Source organism: Sander vitreus, chromosome 16 (genome assembly GCF_031162955.1).
Source record: "Sander vitreus isolate 19-12246 chromosome 16, sanVit1, whole genome shotgun sequence".
Lineage (NCBI taxonomy): Eukaryota > Metazoa > Chordata > Actinopteri > Perciformes > Percidae > Sander > Sander vitreus.
The window spans coordinates 3,448,119-3,466,460 of NC_135870.1; the positions used below are offsets into that span (position 1 = coordinate 3,448,119).

The window sequence follows — 18,342 nt, forward strand, 5'->3', positions numbered from 1 at the left end:
TATATCATATATCTATATATATATATACTATATATATATATCTATATATAAAAAATATAACCAATGTTTCGTTACACTCCTATCTAGGGCTGGGTATCGTTAAAAAATGTTCGATACCAGTAGCGATACCAATACCATGACTTTGATACCGGTTCCTAAACGATACTTTATATAATACCAATTTTATAAAACAAAAACAAATTACAACATGAAGGAAAAACTAGGACCGATTCTGCTCAGGCTCAAAAGGCCAGCGTTTTCTGACTGTACTTGGTCACTTCTCAAGGTACCTCTGTGTTCGTTGACTGGTAGACCAGAAAATAATACTCAGGATTCGCTCAGTTCAATTGAACAACGCTTTAGTAAATGATATTGCAAGCAGAATACAACTTATGCATCATGACAAACAGGTACCCATGCATAAGGACCAGACCCCCTTTAAGACATGTTCTTTCTCGTCCTAACGCCAACAGTCTGTCCCGTAATCTGGTCCCGTCCGATTCTCTGCCCCCTCTCTTTATTCTCTCCGGGTTCCTCCTTCCGCCATGGTGTCTGTGCCGCTAATCATCATCATCATCATCATCATCATCATCATGGTCATAGCTCAGACGTTCTGTCCCTCATGAAGATAGCGAAATATGCGCAAGCCCTGGAATCACTCCGGTTCTCTCCTCCTCTCCTGGCCTCAAGATTGTCTGTCACTAATAGATATTATACCGGGTGCATTCTGTCCCAAATGTTTATCAGGAGCAATTTGCTCCTTCTGCAACTGTCTTATCTTACACGGGCCAGACAAGAGGAGAGAGCGAAAGCGATTCCCAGGCGTTCAAGACATTCTATTCTTAACACAATATATTTCTACAAATATTACAGCACAAATCCTTTTATTTAAATTTCAGCTCCTACTCCGTGAGCCCCGTCTCTGTGTAACGTAGAGTGTTTCCTGCGCGTCTCTTCAACATGTAACGTTAGACAGCCAATCACAAACCTAATTAGATCTTGGTAGAGGCATGCTGCATGCCTATTGGCTCACTGACGCTGATGAGATTTTCTCCTAAGGGAATTGTAATTGGGTATTGAATGATGAGGCATTTTTTGATACTTCGGCGCCTAAAAAGAAATGAATTCGGTACCCAGCTCTACTCCTATCCACCACTGGTTTACGGTTTCTTAAAGTGTGTGTGTTGTTATGTGACGGCTGAATATTTCTTTCCTCCAACAGCACGCTTCAGATGGGTTGGACGAAAGCAAACAGAACTTGATTTCCACTGAAAGCTACATGACGTCCGGCATGGTCAGCACCACCCTCTGAGGACGCTCGCAGCGCAGAGACGTTAGCTTTAAAAGACACTAAAACACAACCGTCTACCGGAGAAGAAAACCACACTGGATGCAGTTCTGTTCCTCCGTGTAAATAACAGCTTAGCATACATTTCTTTGTGTTCTTTGTTCTCATTTCACTCACAGCTACACTATATAAGCATTTGCTTTTTTTTTTTTTTAGATGAAAAAAAAACAAAAACAAACATGTATAATTGTACTGCTATGTCACGCACACAAGCAGCGACACATGCATTTTTTAAATCCGATTACGTCAGTGGCGTTTTGTTAAGTACTTGAATTTAGTAGCATGTCACAGTGTGAGGCTACGTCACGGCATTAACACTAATTTCAGTTGCACTGTTTTAGCCGAAATGGCTGAATAAACCAGTTTATTTTTTCTTCTTTTTAAATCTAGCCAGTGTTATTCAGATTAAATGGATAAATAGGAAAGGCAGATATTTCTGCTACAAAATATTAAGTTTGGTTTTTCTGACTTGTTGCTTTTCTTTCCTTATAAAGTTCACCTTCACCTTTTTTTGGGGCCCCTAAAATATCATAAATGAAACAAAAAAAACACTGTTTTACAATTCATGTTCACACAGATTAGGGGAGGGTGATTGGTTTGTATTTTCATATCGTCCACTCGCGGTTACTGGAGATCAGTAGGGGGTCACAGCACGCCAGTAAAAGGCCTCACTATGACTCTAGAGTCACTACTCGCTCCAAAGATAATCTCTGTCACTCCCTCTACCCCACACACACACACACACACACACACACACACACACACGCCCTGATATTCTCTTAAAGAGATCGACGCACACGTTTTAACATTAGGCCACTTACGTAGGCTACGGAGAGCTCTGCGTGGAGCCTCCGCACAAGCATAAATCACGCTTAAGTTGCAGCACTACTTTATTTTAAATGCCGAGAAGCCAGAAAGGTCAGGAAACGAATCCAGAATCCATTAATGAGCTCAACTTTTTCCATGTAGCATTTATTTTTTATTTATTTAACCCAGAGTATAAAACACACACATTTTAAAACAAACTAAATTAGCAAAAAAAACACTGAACGCACCAGACTGCAGGATGGGCTCTTGTCTACAGAAGGTGTGCGACACATGGAAGTGGGTCTGTTTGGCTGCAACAACATGCAGAACATCAGAGGTTCAACATGATGCCCGCTGAGATCTCTCTACAGCAAGACAACAACTTCAAAATGTAGATATTTTTTAAAGCAGAGCACCAAAAGTAATTCAGTCGTCGAATGTTCAGAGTACAATTTCTGTCAAATGGCACGTTAACAAATGACGGTGCGCAGTCATCCATTATTAGCTTGGTGGAATTTTTACAGCCTATTTTTTTTTACGTTTTAACTTCCCGTCTCGCAAAACTAATATCGTAAGGGTGGAAATTGGCCAGTTTCTTTGAGCGACAGGTTACTGCAGCATGTGGTGCTTTTATTTTTACTGTCGCGGTGGGCGGGGGTGTGAGTGTGTACTGAATTCAAGCCGTATTCATCCTTCATACGGAGGGCTGCGTCGTCCGTCCACATCCGTCTCCACGTGGTACAGCATGTCAGCCAGCGTGTGTTCGATCACAGCTCCCCAGCCCATGTCACTCATCTGAGAGGGAGAAGAACAACACAGGGAAGATTGATCAAACAGCTCAGTGGACGTCAGCGTGAAGTTTGTAAAGATGTAACTCTCAGGGTCCTCTCTTGCACCCGGCGCAGGGCAGCTCAAAGCCCGACGCAAGTGTCTTTGCTAGTTTAAGACAGACGCAGTTGTCAATTTCCCGTCCAGCGCCCACAGCGTTTAAATAGCAAATGCACTGGTGCTGGTCTTACAGGGAGGTGTGTTCAGGTGCATTCTGGGCGTATTGCTATCTTGAGGCAGCGGGAAGTGATTGCGCCATTGACCAACAAAAACCTGGTCTAAAGTCAATAACGCAGCATTTCATTGTTATTTTAACAGAGCATTAGTAAAATGCGCCTAGGCTCGTGCACAGCGAGCACACTATGCTTGTTACACACACAGGGACGCACAGCAGCACACACACATGCAGAAGATTACAAATAAAAATATTACGGTGAAAATCCTCCATCATAACAGCAATGCTCCAAGGGCCAAACGTGCCTGGCTTTTAAAGGGAATGGGAGATGATCTCTGATTGGTTTATTGCATGTTACGCCCAAAACACACCTCTGATTAATGAAGACACTAAGGTCAAACCTTTTGAACCATGCGCCCGGCGCACAGACCCTTTTTCCCACCGTCAAACTAGCAAAAGTGGATTTGGACACGCCCTAAACGCACCTGCTCCAGACGCTTCACGCTGTGCGCTTATATCGTTAAAATAGGGCCCTTATTCTCCTTGTGGTCCTGAGATCAAGGCTGAAGCACCGGGGAGACTTTCATCTCAGGGCTATCGCTAAACTAAAACCCTTCCTCTGTTGTAAGGACTTGGAGACTGTTACACATGCTCTTATTTCTTCTCGTCTTCCTTGTATTCTGGGATTTGCCAATCATCTTCATCACGCCTGCAGCTCTAGGTCTAATCAGATCGGATGAAAACAAAGGGGGACCGCGCCGTCTCCATTGTGGCCCCGAGACTCTGGAACAAACTTCCCATTCGTATTAGGTCCTCCTCTACTGCCGAGATCTTTAAGTCTCGTCTTAAAACACATTTTTATTCTTTGGCGTATGATTTAGTTTAGGGACATTTGTATAGAAGTGTGTTGTTTGTATGATGTTTATTGTGTCTATACTTTTATCGTCTTCCTTTGTTTTTTATGACATAATATAACTTTGTACAGCACTTTGTTCAGCCTAGGTTGGTTTTAAAAGCTCTATGAATAAATTGACTTGACTGTGCCTTGCAGTTGCAGCCCCCAAACTCAGGAATGAGTTGCCTCAATTGCTTCTCAATTTCACGACTCCGTCCATGATTGTGTTATGTTATTACTGGCTCACGCCCGGCCCTTGTCAAAAAAAGACACTTGCAACCGGGCTAAACTATTTTTTGAGGGGGGGAGAGAAACCCTGTGTTGTTTTTGTGTTCTATGCATTTGTATTCTCCGATTGTACAGCACTTTGGTTCAACTGGTGTCGTTTTTAAATGTGCTTTATAAGTCAATTTGCATTTGATTACTGAAGCTCTTACCGGCTGGTACTTCAGGTCCTTCGGAGGGTGTTTGAAATGAGGCCCAAAGTTAACAGACACCTGGAGGGAGGGAGGGAGGGGGAGAGAGAGAGAGAGAGAGAGAGAGAGAGAGAGAGAGAGAGAGAGAGAGAGAGAGAGAGAGAGAGAGAGAGAAGTTAAGCAAACTTAAAAAAAGATCAACCAAGCAGCGGCCGAAAAATCGCCAACACAAGAAGCGTACTGACCGTGCAGCTCTTGTAGAGTGAGATGGCGGGGAAGTACATGCCTTCAAACAGGTTTTCAAAGGCTACACCTTGGCTCACTCCGTTTTTATAGAATATCATCTGGAAAAAACAAACGGGATCCACGAGTTAACGGCAGCAAACAGCGCCAGGCTTTCAGACTCAATTTTATTTCTAAAGAGGACTCCTCACCCTGCTGGAGCTCATCGACTTCAGGCTTTTCTCTGCTTTGTCGACATAGTCCTTTTCCTCAAAGTACAGGTAGCTCTTGAACTTGATTAGTGCCTGAAAAGAGCAGATTTAGAATATCAGAATAAGTTCAGACCAAAAAAAAGCGTTTGAGTGATGTCCTGTTGTGCTCTTTAACCCCCCAATGTAGCAGAAGTAGACTTTATATTTCACAATCACTGTTTTCCGGTTCTCCGTCAGACATTTATAGATCTCAACGTTTCCGACCGCACTTGTTGAAGGCAGCTTTATTTCACAGGAGAGAGAGAGAGAGAGAGAGAGAGAGAGAGAGAGAGAGGTAGCGAGTGCTTTGTTGTTGCAGGAAACATTCAGCTATTACACAAACTCCCGGGTAGTTCAGTGCTTGTGTTTGGCGTTTGAAATCGTTCTAGTGGCAGCGATGTTTCCTGTACGGGACTCCCAGACCGCCTCAAACCATCGCTCAAAACACACCGACAAGACTGATTTCCGGTTACATGATTGGCCACCGCAGCTTGACGTGGGGTTGTGTTCGTCTCAACTTTTCACCGTGGGCCTGTTTTTTTTGCGCCTCCAGTCTGCGCCAAACCCAGCCGCAGCCTAACCGCACTGAACCCATTCAAAATCAATAGAAAGACCTATGTTTTTGCCGTGACCGCCGACGCAGGCAGTCCAAACGCGGCCTAACGCCGCGTGCCGAGCCCGCGTACTTCTCATTGCGTGCCGGGTGTTACCTTGTCCTTGTATGTGTCCGGCAGAGCCTTGGCAGTCTCCGTGGCGTCCGGCAGCTCGATGAAGAAGCCCAGCGTGTCTCCCTGACCGTAGCTCGAGGAGTAATGCTTCCCTATCGACTGGTGGAACCGCGTGCCCTTCTTGCTGCGCCACGAGTAGCTGAACTTGTCGTAACCCAGAGGTGCCTGCAGGTTTCCTGCAACATAAAAAAGGAAAATATCTTATAGCATTCCAAGAAATATTCTGCCAGGCCTTCTTTATCCTAAATAAGTGTCCGAAAATGTCTTTTTTTTCCACACTTTTGTTTTTTTAACACTCTCCTGGAAAAAAAAACACTTTCAGTCCTATTTAGAACACAACATGGGGTAGTGGTGCACCTATCTACTTTGTGTGTGTGTGGATAGAGACAGACAGACACAGAGAGAGAGCACAGACAGACAGACAGAGAGAGAGAGAGAGAGAGAGAGAGAGAGAGAGAGAGAGAGAGAGAGAGAGAGAGAGAGAGAAGAGAGAGAGAGAGAGAGACAGAGAGAGAGATGTTCTGTTTATGTTCTGCCTCTGGTTAGAAGTGGTGAATGTAGAATACAGCTCACAGCAACTTAATACGATATAGTGTCTGGCTTATATCCAGCAATCATGTAGCTAACGTTGGAAGCAGGAACAAGCTGAAAAAATTTGCCTGATTTTTTTTAGGGGACTTTCACACCTGAAAGTCCGAACCGAGGTCCAAACCAAGGTTGATGTTTTTGCATTTGATTAGGGCTGAAACGATTCCCCGAGTAACTCGAATAATTCGATGACTAAAAATCCTCGATACAAAAGGATTTGCCTCGAAGCTTCGTTTAATTAATGTTACCAACTCTGTATCGCTCACAGGCGTTTCCGCACGGATGATAATTACTGTCGCACACCGGGCTGACGCTGCTGGCGACACATGCCATGAAGACTGATTACAAAATGAAGAAAGAGCGTAATGGGGCTAAGAGAAGAGACAGGCTGAGGAAAACTTACTGTGTCGTTCTCCCCCCAACTGGCCGCTGCCTCTCCCCCTGTGCTGCCGCGGCACTTTTTGTTTTGTTGCGTTGTTGAGAAGCGACACGCGGGAACTTCAATCGGAGTTTGAGGAGCTGCCGCATTTATTCAGAGACAAACTAAAACCTACCCTGTACATTTACCACCACTTAACAAGTAAACTGCTGATTTATTCTCTGCTCTGATAGCCGACAGCTGTCTGCCCTGAGCGCTGACACCTCTTTCTCTCACGTACATAATAAGCTCTGAGCTCTTCCTTAAAAAGGAGCTTCCCCGGTCATATTACACCAAGACAGCCTGCCAGAGCTTCCTGTATTTGGTCCGAAAGTCCGAACTATCCAAAAAATGCTTTCACACTAGAAACAAACCGGACCGTGGGTCAGTTTGATCGGGTCCGAGACCAAATTTAAAAAAAATAAATAAATAAAAAGGAAGAAAAAAAACTTGGCATATTTTGTTATGATGCATATTCTCCCTAAATGTAAAGAGGTTTGCGTAAGAAGGAAGCACCACTGACCGAGCGGTTGGGACCAGCCGAGCCTGGCGGCCGTCTCTGGAGGCATTTCCTCAACGGTGACCTCAAAGTACCAGGAGCCCTTCCGGATCCCGTGGGAGGCTCGCACCATGGAGTAGCCCTTCTCCCCGGTCACCGTCAGACGGTCGTCAGAGATCTTCAGCTGCGGCGCTGCAACACAAACACACATTAGGACTGCACGATATCACCTGCGATAACTTAACAGATATCGAAGTGTGCTCAGTTCTGCTGCTTTCAGTATTCTGCTAAAATACCACAAATTGCTTGTTGACTTTAAAACTAATGAAAGGAAATCATATCAAATATCAAAATTTCTGCCGCAACGGTATCAGAAACAGGGCAGACGCACAATGTAGTCGCAGTTGCCTTTTAAATGATCCTGTCGACATAATGCAAGCCTCCCCCCCCCAAGTTGGCTGCCGCTCACACTGCTATTTAACAAGTAGAACTAGTCAGAGGTTATTGGGCCCGTCCAGTTTAACTCCACATACTGTTGTGTTGATGGAGTTTATTGTCAAAACGTTTTCTTCCGTCCGAGTCGACTATTAAACCAACAGCTCCACCGCGGTGGGTCCGTTCTGATTGGACAACTTGTTGTTCGGACAGACCTGCCCCCACTGCTAAAAAAAATCCTAAAGGAAACACTGTAATATAACAGGCAGCACTAAAAAAATAAAATAATGAGTTACATTTTAAAGTGCAGTATTCCTGATATTTTCTTTCAACTACCACAAAACATCTGAGTGTCTTTCGCAATGTGTCGCAGCCTTTCGCGATGCGTTTATTGCGCAGGTTGATAATACGATTTTACGATAACCAAACGGTATATTGTGCAGCCCTAGTACACATCATATTAACATGGCTTAAGCTCTTACACGCTTAGAAACATGAACCAGTACAAGTACGTCATCTCAAAAGGGCTTTACAAAGAAAACATTCTTCCATTACATTATTCGGTTAACTTTTTTTTTTATTTTTTATATACATAGCGTGAAAACATTATAATTAATAGAGATAATTGGGTTATTTTTCTGAGTTTTGACTTTTCAGTACCTCTGTCATGTAAAGCCAGCAGCACCCTCTCATACAGACAGGCCCTGTACAGATCCCCAGGGATGGGCTTCCCGGCCCAGCAGTCCAGTTCGAGCTTCTCCGGGTCTGGAGCGTGAGGATCTGGTTCGGCCAGGATGTAGCGGTACCCGTCTTTGTTGAAGGGGTGCTCCAGTGGGTAACCGTGAGGAGGAAGGCGCTGGGCCGAGAACAGAGGGTCGCTGCCACCAGGGAGGAAGAGGGGCACAAGTTTGATTTGATTCTTCGTTGACTTAAAAGGAAGACTCTGGTGATACACTATACCAGTGGTTCTCAAACCTTTTCCAATAATGGACCCAATTTGAAATATGTTAGTACCACCGGGCTAAACGGCACAAAACTATTTTGGTAGAAAAAAAATGCCTTAAACTGAAACACTCAAATGCTAGACTTTAAAGGTCCTATGACATGATGCTTTTATATAGGCCTTAGTGGTCCCCTAATACTGTATCTGAAGTCTCTTTTATATAGACCTTAGTGGTCCCCTAATACTGTATCTGAAGTCTCTTTTATATAGACCTTAGTGGTCCCCTAATACTGTATCTGAAGTCTCTTTTATATAGGCCTTAGTGGTCCCCTAATACTGTATCTGAAGTCTCTTTTATATAGGCCTTAGTGGTCCCCTAATACTGTATCTGAAGTCTCTTTTATATAGACCTTAGTGGTCCCCCTAATACTGTATCTGAAGTCTCTTTTATATAGGCCTTAGTGGTCCCCTAATACTGTATCTGAAGTCTCTTTTATATAGACCTTAGTGGTCCCCTAATACTGTATCTGAAGTCTCTTTCCCAAAATTCAGCCTTGGTGCAGAATTACAGCCACTAGAGCCAGTCCCACAATGAGCTTTACTTAGGATGTACCATTTCTGTGTCTGTAGCTTTAAATGCTATTGAGGAGAAGAGATTTCTCTGGGCGGGCAAAGCAGAGAAAGGGGAGGTAACCTTTCCCCTTATGATGTCATAAAGAGAAGATTCCAGATCGGCCCATCTGAGCTTTCATTTTCTCAAAGACAGAGCAGGATACCCAGGGCTCGGTTTACACCTATCACCATTTCTAGGCAGGCTGGGGGAACACATATTAATGTTAAAAAACCTCAAAGTGAAATTGTCATGCCATGGGACCTTTAAATGTTTACAATCACTAAATTCATTTCATAACTATAGTGTATAATTATTTTAGGACTTTTGCACGACTGATATGTTTTAAAAGGAACATTAAAAGAAATCTCACATACCCCCTGCAGTACTCCAAAGTACCGCCGTTTGAGAAACACTGTCTATACTATGCTTGTAAGAAAGAAATCCAAAGAAAGGAGGTGCATTCTTGGCATATTGCTCTCTTGAGACAGTGGAAAGTGATCGCGCCATTGACCAACAAAAACCTGGTCTAAAGTCAATAGCGCAGCATTTCATTGTTATTTTAACAGCAAATTAGTAAAATGCTCCTAGGCTTATGCACAGCGCGCCCACACTATGCTTGTTACACACACACACACACACACACACACACAGGGACACGCAGCAGCACACACACGCAAAAGATAGTTTTCGACCCAGACGTTATTGTAAAAACAAACATTGCGTTTGGGTCTATACCTTCGGGTTCTCTTAGTAGCTCCTGCAGCAGTGCCCTCCTGTTGCTGCTGCTGTTTGCGTTTGGCCCCTCTTCCTTTTCCTGGGCCAGGGGCCAAAGCACCTTCAAAACAACACAAGACAGATTACACTCCTGCACTTAAAGAACACACACACACACACACACACACACACACACACACACAGAGAGAGAGAAGGCAGGTAATAAGGCGTTTGGCGTACACAGGGAAACAGCAGGCACAGATAGCAGGAATTAGTCAGCGTGGTTATTAGCCTCTTCAACGTGACCAACATCGTTCTCTTGCTAAGAAACACTGACATTAGGGAACCAGATGATGGGATCAGATTCTTTACTTCCTCCCAGGGAAATGTGACATTGCAAATATGAAGTAGGCTCAAAGACAAAATGCAGTTATTCCTTCACAAAAAGACTAATCAGTACGTGTTTAGCAACAACTCACAAAGAAAGGCACTGGCTGCACAATAGCCAAGCCAGAAAAACAATAGTTATATTTTTCATTTTTAAGACTAATTATTGTGTCTTTCTTTATTTTGTATGTAAAACCATGTCGAGTCAGCTAGTTCAGATATTAAGACATGAAAATATTCCACTAAACATATTCATGTGGTAAAGAAAGTAGTTCCACGTACATTGTCTTCAGTTATTGAACTATTGTCTGACTTACTGTCCCGTTTAAACAAATACATTAACGTAATGTGAAGCTATTTTTAAAATGGGATTCCTGGTGTTTTTTCAACTGACTTCATAATCTCCAAAATGACCATTATGCTTACCAACTACAGCAGACAAAGGGAAGTCTCAGGACTAGTTTTGCACTTTTACTTTAAACTCATACCTAAAATAATTCAATTAGCATGTGACCAATAGATCGGACCCAAACATTATAAATGGAGGAGAAGGAAGAGCGAGGGTAAAGCTAATTAGCATTGGATGAACGCCAATAGCAAATCAAGAATGGCACTCTGATCTCACATATGTTGTGTTACGGAGTGTCATTCAGTGAGGAGATTTTTTATTTTAAATTTCAGAACGTGTAAGCAGCAAGCCAGAGACGAGGAAGGTATGTTCACCGATCAAAAAGGAGGTAGGGCTGGGCAATATATCGATATTATATCGGTATCAATATATGGGACTAAATATCGTCTCAGATTTTTGGATATCGTAACATCGTAATATGGCATAAGTACGCCAGTTTTTTCCTGGTTTTACAGGCTGCTTACAGTACAATGATGCCATTTTCTGAACTTCCCAGACTGTTCTAGCTGTTCTTTTATTTGCCTTTAACCACTCAGTCATTAAATTAACATTATTTATCTAAAATCTCATTGGTAAAATATGTTGTGAAAGCACCGATAGCCAACCCTACAATATCGCCGCAATATCGACATGGAAGCGTTTGGTCCAGAAAATCGTGATATCTGATTTCCTCCATATCGCCCAGCCCTTAAAGGAGGCAAAGCTTTAGGGAGAGAAGCAGGAGCAGAACCAAACGGATGCAGAGAGCACACAGAGGGGGTTACAACTGGACGTGGATGAAGTTGCCCACGAGATGCTCATTGAGAAACCTCAGGGCCAACTTCTATCCAGAGGGTTACAAGACACATAAAGCACACGGATCGGCTCCAGAGGCCAAAATACCACATAGTCACCTGAGAAAGAAGATCCACCTGGAACACAATGCACAAAATCGCCATGGTCACCACATTTAACACGTCTCACTCTCAGCTTCGGGGGAGTTTAAAGTGGCCAGTGATGTGAAACACCCTCCCCCCCTTTGTTTTTGATACAGAATGGTGCAACTTAATTTTTTAAATCTGTGTTACAGGTAAAATGTATATGAATTTTTTCAGTTCAGATTGTGTTTTTCTATGCTTACCATTCAGCCCAGCAGCAGTGGGAGCAGCAGTGGTCTGTTTCTGCGTGTCGTAGGATGGTCCGATGGTTCCCAGGTCCTACAGAAAAGTAACAGCAACTGAAATTGGACTTCAGAGCAGGGGTCTTCAATGTTCTTTTTTAAGCCAAGGACCCCTTAACTAAAAAAGAGATGGAACAGGGACCCCCTACTACATATATCTTATAAAATGAAGTTGCATAATGAACTGGGCCTACAGTACATTAAAAAAAACTTTAAAATACCTCTATTAAAGTACATTCAGAACAGATAAAGATGTGTGATTAATGTATAACGAGTATAACTATGGACACAATATTTGAATGAATTGACAGCCCTAATATAAATATATATTTATATATTTTTTATATATATATAAAAATGTTCTGCAGCCCAAAGCCCCTTCCTATATACTGTACTACAGCCGAGTGGTGAATACCTGGTCCAGCAGGCCGAATTTGGGGTACTCCTCCTCTGGGTCTTTACTGCCAGGGTCAGGGTGTTCCTTCACCAGAAACACATCTCGCTCTTTACTCTGGAAAATAACCACAAGTTCCATTACAAAACTAACATTATAACAGTGATATTGGCATATTATTTTGCTCCATTTGTAGATGTTCTCCTTAAAGTTGGCGGCTGCAATGAAACAGCAGCTGGAGGAGATTCAACACAATGTGAGACACAACATTCGTTCCTATAGAGAGGCGAAGTCCCTCCCCTTCCAGCTGTAGACACTAGAATCATAGAATCGCTGTTTTGCACAATCCGTTGTATGCTGCTAACTTACATTAACCACTGTTTTAAAGGTCACTTTTTAAACACTTACTATTTGAGATTATTTGTATATATATTTGGCTTTAATTCATGTTTTTTTTTCTAGTTGCCTTTGTCTGTGTTCTGTTTATTTAACTTTGTTCCATTTATTCATTTTTTATGCACACTGCTGAACAGATTTCCATCCATCCATCCGTCCATCATCCATCCATCCATCCTTTGTGTAACGTTACATCCCGGTACGAAACAAACATCGTAGGTTCAGAGAGACGTCACTTATGCAACTTTATGGTGAGTAGTCTTTCTAATTAGGTATTTTTCACAGTCTGATACTACAAACTGAGAACTTCTTGACTTGCAAACTTTTAAATGTACGCACGTCATAAGAGTAATTCATGGCTCAATTCAAACGGGATCAAATAATGATCTGTCTCTCCCCGTTCACTACCGGACATAGTTTTTTCTGAAACAAGGCCCCATGGGGGTCCACCGGAAGCGGAGGGACTTTGCCTCTCTATTGGCTGCCTCAACAGAGACTGGTTTCCATATGAAGGATTCAAAGCATCTTTTAAATTTCTCTGTGAATCTGGTACTGTGTTTCCCCACACTGTACACCACATTACCATTGTCTTCACTATGTTGTTGGGCCAGGTAAGCTTCCCCGGTCTCTGACGGGTCGTCATGCACTCCCAGTACTTGTCAATGAATGGTATGATATCCTGCAGAGAGAAATCAAAGAGGGACAAATACTTCCATGAGTGATTAAGTACTCACAAATTCTGTACATCAGGAGATGTTCTTTCTAACCCTGTGGTCAGAAAGAACAGGGGAGACACTTTGTTTCTCTCACTAGGACTCTAGAGTCGCTACTCGCTCCGAAGCTAAGCACTGTCACTCTCTCACTCGCTCTACCCCCCCTTTGTCTTTGTGACATCATCTTTACGGAAAGTCAAGTCTAGTTTATTTGAAAAGCTCCACATCACATTTACTTGCATGAAATGGCTTTAGAGGTCCGATAAAAGTTTGCGAAAACATGTTTTGCGCACCTTGTCTTTGGAGAACATCGTCTTTGGATGCTCGTCTTGTGTTCTGGACCGCCACGTCAGGTTTGCCAGCGCTGTGAGACACATCTCCTTCAGGTCTGAAACACAGAGACAGAAACATGGGTTTGTTAAAGGCTACAAATGTTGATGGCAAGTGTCACAAAGCTTACACCACCGTTGTGTTCATTTTAGGTTGTTTGTAACACACAGAACTAGGTATGCTAATTAAGAGAGGGGTTTTTTTTCTGACCAATAGTCGACCCTTGTTAAAGTGATGGTTCAGAGTAATTTCACCCTAGGCTGCTTTGCACCTTGACCTCGAGCCAAACAACCCCCCATAAGCTTTTTTCCCTTGTTATAAAGTTGGTCGAGTTAGCATTATCAGCTGGTTAGCTTAGTGCAGGCGCTAACGGATCCACGTTTGTATCTCATAAATTACCCCACTAATAATGTCCAGAATGATACCAAACTTCTACAGTAGTACAAATAGTTTCTGTACTTAGAATAAAACGAGGCATTAGAAAGTAACTGCAACTACAACTACACCAGAAGTATATTTAAACACTTGCCTGATGGATATTCCTCTCGGCTGCTACCGCGCAGTACTTACATACTACTACTACTACTACTACTACTACTACATACTTGTGGTGTAGTTACTAACTTTCTAATGCCTCGTTTTATAAGTACAGAAACTATTTGGAGTCACAGTTCAACCATCCAAACAAAAACAACCAAAAAAGAGGTGGTGGAGACGGGCTCGGACAAACACGCCGCTGTGGACGTGTGTCAGTCTCGCACGCGGTTTCAGGAAAGTGGCTGCATGTGTCCGACAATGCACAGAACATTAACCGGTACAAGCCTACAGCTGTCCGCGGACACGGAGTGCGGAAAATGTGTCAGAGCCTCCCGGACGGGTGAACTGAGACTCCGTTTCTTGCTTGTCGGTCAATGGTGAATGATCGGTTAACAATTAATTTCATTGTGCTTTCTTCTGGAAGGCTGGCTGCCAAAAAATTAGCACTTACTAGCTAATTAATTAGCCTGAGGTAAACGCTAGCTATCAGTAAACAGAAGCGACGTGGTGGCTGGCGTCTGGTGTGTGCGCCAGTGTTTGCGTGTGCGCGCGCAACAGTAGAAAGTAGCTGCACCTTCGCCAAAATGAAGACTGAAAAACTATTTTGGTACAAACATTTACTCGCCATGTGGCAGATAGCCACATAGATATAGATAGATATAATTTATTAATGATATATATTATTATTTAAATGTAATATTTAGTGTTTAATAAATAATTGTTAACTAACAAATTTTCTGCGGGAAACCCTGGTAATAAATAAATGAATAAATATTAAATACATATTTTTAAATTTGACTGAAAGAGACAATTATGTTATTATTGTTAATTGCAATTATTTCTGTGACAATTTCCAAAAATTTGGAATTGCTACAGCCGTACATACACCACCTACTTGCTTGTTTCCTGAGGAAGTATGTGTTGCCGCTGTGATGGCACACGTTGCAGTGAAACACGTAATTAGTCATGAAGGGAAGACAGGTCCTGTAGAGGAGGAGAAAAAGGACTGAATCATGAAAACTGTCGGTGTGGTTGTAGAACTGCGGATATCGAGATGACAAATAACTGCACGTACGCAGTGTCGATGCCAAATGTGTCCGCGGTGAACCACTTCATACACAAAGCGCACTGCAGCTCCACCTCTCCCAGCTGCCTCCCGCTCTCCTCGTCTCCGGATCCAGTCAGAGCGTCGGCAGCCTCGGAGCCCTCGCCAGCCGTTTCCTGGGAGACACAAAGTCTGCTTAGGACAAAAAAATAGCAGCATCTGCATCATGATTTATAGCAAAGCCGTGGACAGACAACATGCGGTCACAAGCAATAAAAGACTAAATAAAAACAAAGTAAGAACGATAACAAATATTTCAGAATTTTACCATTCCCTCTTTGCCGTTGGATGATTCCGTATCCATGCTGGTGGGTAGTTCCCCAAATGCAGCATCCCTGAAAGTCAACAGAGATATTCATCAGATATTAAGCCAAACCTGTAAAGGTTTTAAAGTGGAGATGTTCCGATACCGATACCAGTATCGGTATCGGCTCCGATACTGCCTAAAACGCTGGTATCGGTATCGGGAAGTACTGGAGTTAATGCACCGATCCGATACCACGTAATAAAGCCCTAAAGGAAATCTACGTTAAAGTAGTTTATTTATGTTCTTTTTCCGTTATAACTGACTGTCAAACTGGAGAATAAAAGAACGTTCTGGGGCGTTCATGTTTCACAAAGAGTTTAACCTGAGCCAGACTGACAACAAAGATAGAAATCATATCACATCCATACAGAGAGTATACAGTTCTTAAAACATAATAAAATATATGACACACTAGTATCGGATCGGTACTCGGTATCGGCCGATACGCAAGTTCAGGTATCGGAATCGGTATCAGGAAGCAAAAAATGGTATCGGACCATCTCTATTTTAAAGCTTTAGTGCGTAGTTTTTCTTTTGACTATCAGCTCCACACAGCTCTCTCTGTGTTCCTCAGTATGACTATGTTCTCTTCTGAAGAGTCCATTAGAATCCTCCGTGTCCTCCTTGGCTACTAGCAACTGTGTGGAGGAGGGTGGGGGGTGGTGCGCAATCACAGAAGCCTTGTATCATGTGGACGTGCCAACAGTGTTGTCATTACTTAGAATTCCTCATGGGGGCGACAGAAACTACGCACTATAGCTTTAAATTCATATTAACTGGTTAAAAACCAAACAAAATAAATCCTTAAATATGGACAATGGTGGGGCTGCTTGATTGTGAAAAAAAAAAATCATAACTACAATTGTTTTGGTCAATATTGAAACACTTATTTAACACGATTACTCGTTGACTTTTGGAAAGATGTTGCATTTGTTGAACTTAAAAAAAACATTATTATTAATTATTAATATTATTAATATAACAAATTAACAGTGAAAACACCTTGAACTGGGAAATGTCCCTTAATACTTCTCCCGTTGAACTTTTTGAAATCCCCTTAACATAAATAATATAACAAATACATTCAAATTCAAGTGTTGGCTGAGTGAGTTTAGCCTTGGGGAGGGTAACGTACGCTTGTCATTCAGAACACAAGACAAAATCAGAGTATACTTGCAAAAAGTAATGTGCAAAATAATTGTTCTTCTTAAAATTGCACAGCCCTAGACGCAAAACATAAAACTACAGTTGTTCTTAATAACCGAGGAAATGTACTAACCTATTACTCACCAATTACTTATATAAGTATCTTATATTTTTCCCCAAACAAATAGTTTCTGCTCTGTTAGCATCCTTTCTAAACCACTCTATTAGGAATCACACTTTTCTTTTGATTTGCTTTGTACAACTGTGTGTGTGTGTGTGTGTGTGTGTGTGTGTGTGTGTCTGTACATTTGTTTTTAGAAATGTGAAATGTTGAACGTTTTTAATTACCCTTAAAATACATCATATAGAACTGAAGATTACATAGTTTTTTGTGATTAAAATTTCCATTATGGACGCTAAATATAAAACTACACTTGTTCTAATTAACAGAGCAAATTCACGAACTTATTACCCACATATTGTAGATATGCATGTACATAGATACTGCTGCTGTATCTACACACACACACACACACACACACATATATATATATATATATATATATATATATATATATATATATATATATATATAAATAAAATATGTCAACTTCTCTGTGTTCACCTGCCATTTCCATGGTGAAATGTAACTTTTTACATTTAATCAAATATCGTACTTGAGTACAATTTAAAGTACTTGTACTTGAGTATTTCCATTTCCTGCCACTTTCTACTTTCACTACACTAACATTACATTAAATGTGGATGTATTATTATAGATGTTGCTACTTAGCAGTATATAAAGTAATCAAATGATCTCCAACTTTACCAGCTGCATTATTACTTATTTTACATAAGTTCATAATCTGAATATTTCTTCCACCACTGACTATTTCTCCCTATCAGAAATCCATGATGTTCACTAAAATGGACATTATTCAAAGGGAGTCTGGTGTAACGTTATGGGGTTCATATAAATACAAGATTATTAGACGGACATATGAATGCATACAAAGTCTCAACGTATGCTCAGTAGATTTTATACGTTTGCCGGCAGACAGGGTAACATTAAACGGTCAGAAATGTTGATGTTTTGTGTTTATAAAGAGCAGCTAAGATGTAACTGTTATTTGGTTCACTCGGTGAGTCTGCGGAGCGCTAACGTTAGCTAGCTGGTGTGCTATCTAAACAGCGTTTATGGCTCAAACAAGAGCGTAAATGTGTCTTATATTCTCACAGAATATCTGAATCACGGCCTTCACATTTGTAACAATTACACATCTCTTGCATGAAGAACACATACCCGTCTCCGGTCTCCGGTTCGGTTGTAGCAGCACTGCCCGCCTCTCCTTCAGACGCCATGTTTCTTCTTCTTCTTCTTCTTCTTGTTTTTCTTTTTGGCAGATTACTTTTGTATTATACCGCCACCAACTGTACATCAGTGTGTAATACCACGAACTTCATAGAGTCTAGGCTTGAATTAATTCAAAACAAACAAAACAAAACAAAAATAAATAACAAAAAAAAAGGGAAAATAAAATACCATAACCAAACTTATATTCTTTTCATTAAACCAGTA

The 18,342-nt window shown here is 41.8% G+C and overlaps 2 protein-coding genes across 3 annotated transcripts in view; one reads left to right on the top strand and one right to left on the bottom strand.

Annotated features, from left to right (window-relative positions):
• The window catches only part of grk5 (G protein-coupled receptor kinase 5), a 22,773-nt gene extending 19,804 nt beyond the window's left edge, over positions 1-2,969 (top strand). For both annotated transcript variants that reach the window (XM_078272109.1, XM_078272110.1), the window contains one exon: positions 1,223-2,969. In XM_078272109.1, the coding sequence (XP_078128235.1) occupies positions 1,223-1,312 (90 nt within the window). In that variant the 3' untranslated portion in view covers positions 1,313-2,969. The remainder of the gene's footprint in view (positions 1-1,222) is intronic.
• ash2l (ash2 like, histone lysine methyltransferase complex subunit) lies at positions 2,295-18,230 on the bottom strand. Its single transcript, XM_078272108.1, has 17 exons — positions 18,067-18,230; positions 15,579-15,645; positions 15,281-15,426; positions 15,101-15,189; positions 13,632-13,726; positions 13,209-13,304; positions 12,251-12,346; positions 11,797-11,872; positions 11,570-11,587; positions 9,902-10,001; positions 8,271-8,488; positions 7,200-7,367; positions 5,653-5,846; positions 4,904-4,996; positions 4,715-4,813; positions 4,491-4,550; positions 2,295-2,950 (listed from the first exon to the last, which is right to left on the bottom strand). Exons 1-17 carry the CDS (start codon positions 18,123-18,125, stop codon positions 2,843-2,845), a joined length of 1,782 nt encoding a protein of 593 aa, XP_078128234.1. The 5' UTR covers positions 18,126-18,230; the 3' UTR covers positions 2,295-2,842.
• Between the last annotated feature and the right edge of the window lie 112 nt (positions 18,231-18,342).

What these genes read in the sequence shown, in the direction of transcription:
- ash2l (XM_078272108.1), bottom strand. Translation starts at nt 18,125, where the DNA reads ATGGCGTCTGAAGGAGAGGCGGGCAGTGCTGCTACAACCGAACCGGAG. An exon ending in GCTACTAAGAGAACCCGAAG is followed by an intron (nt 8,489 to 9,901) that starts GTATAGACCCAA and finishes CCCTGGTGGCAG; the next exon opens with CGACCCTCTGTTCTCGGCCC. An exon ending in AGGACCTGAAGTACCAGCCG is followed by an intron (nt 2,951 to 4,490) that starts GTAAGAGCTTCA and finishes TCTCCCTCTCAG; the next exon opens with ATGAGTGACATGGGCTGGGG.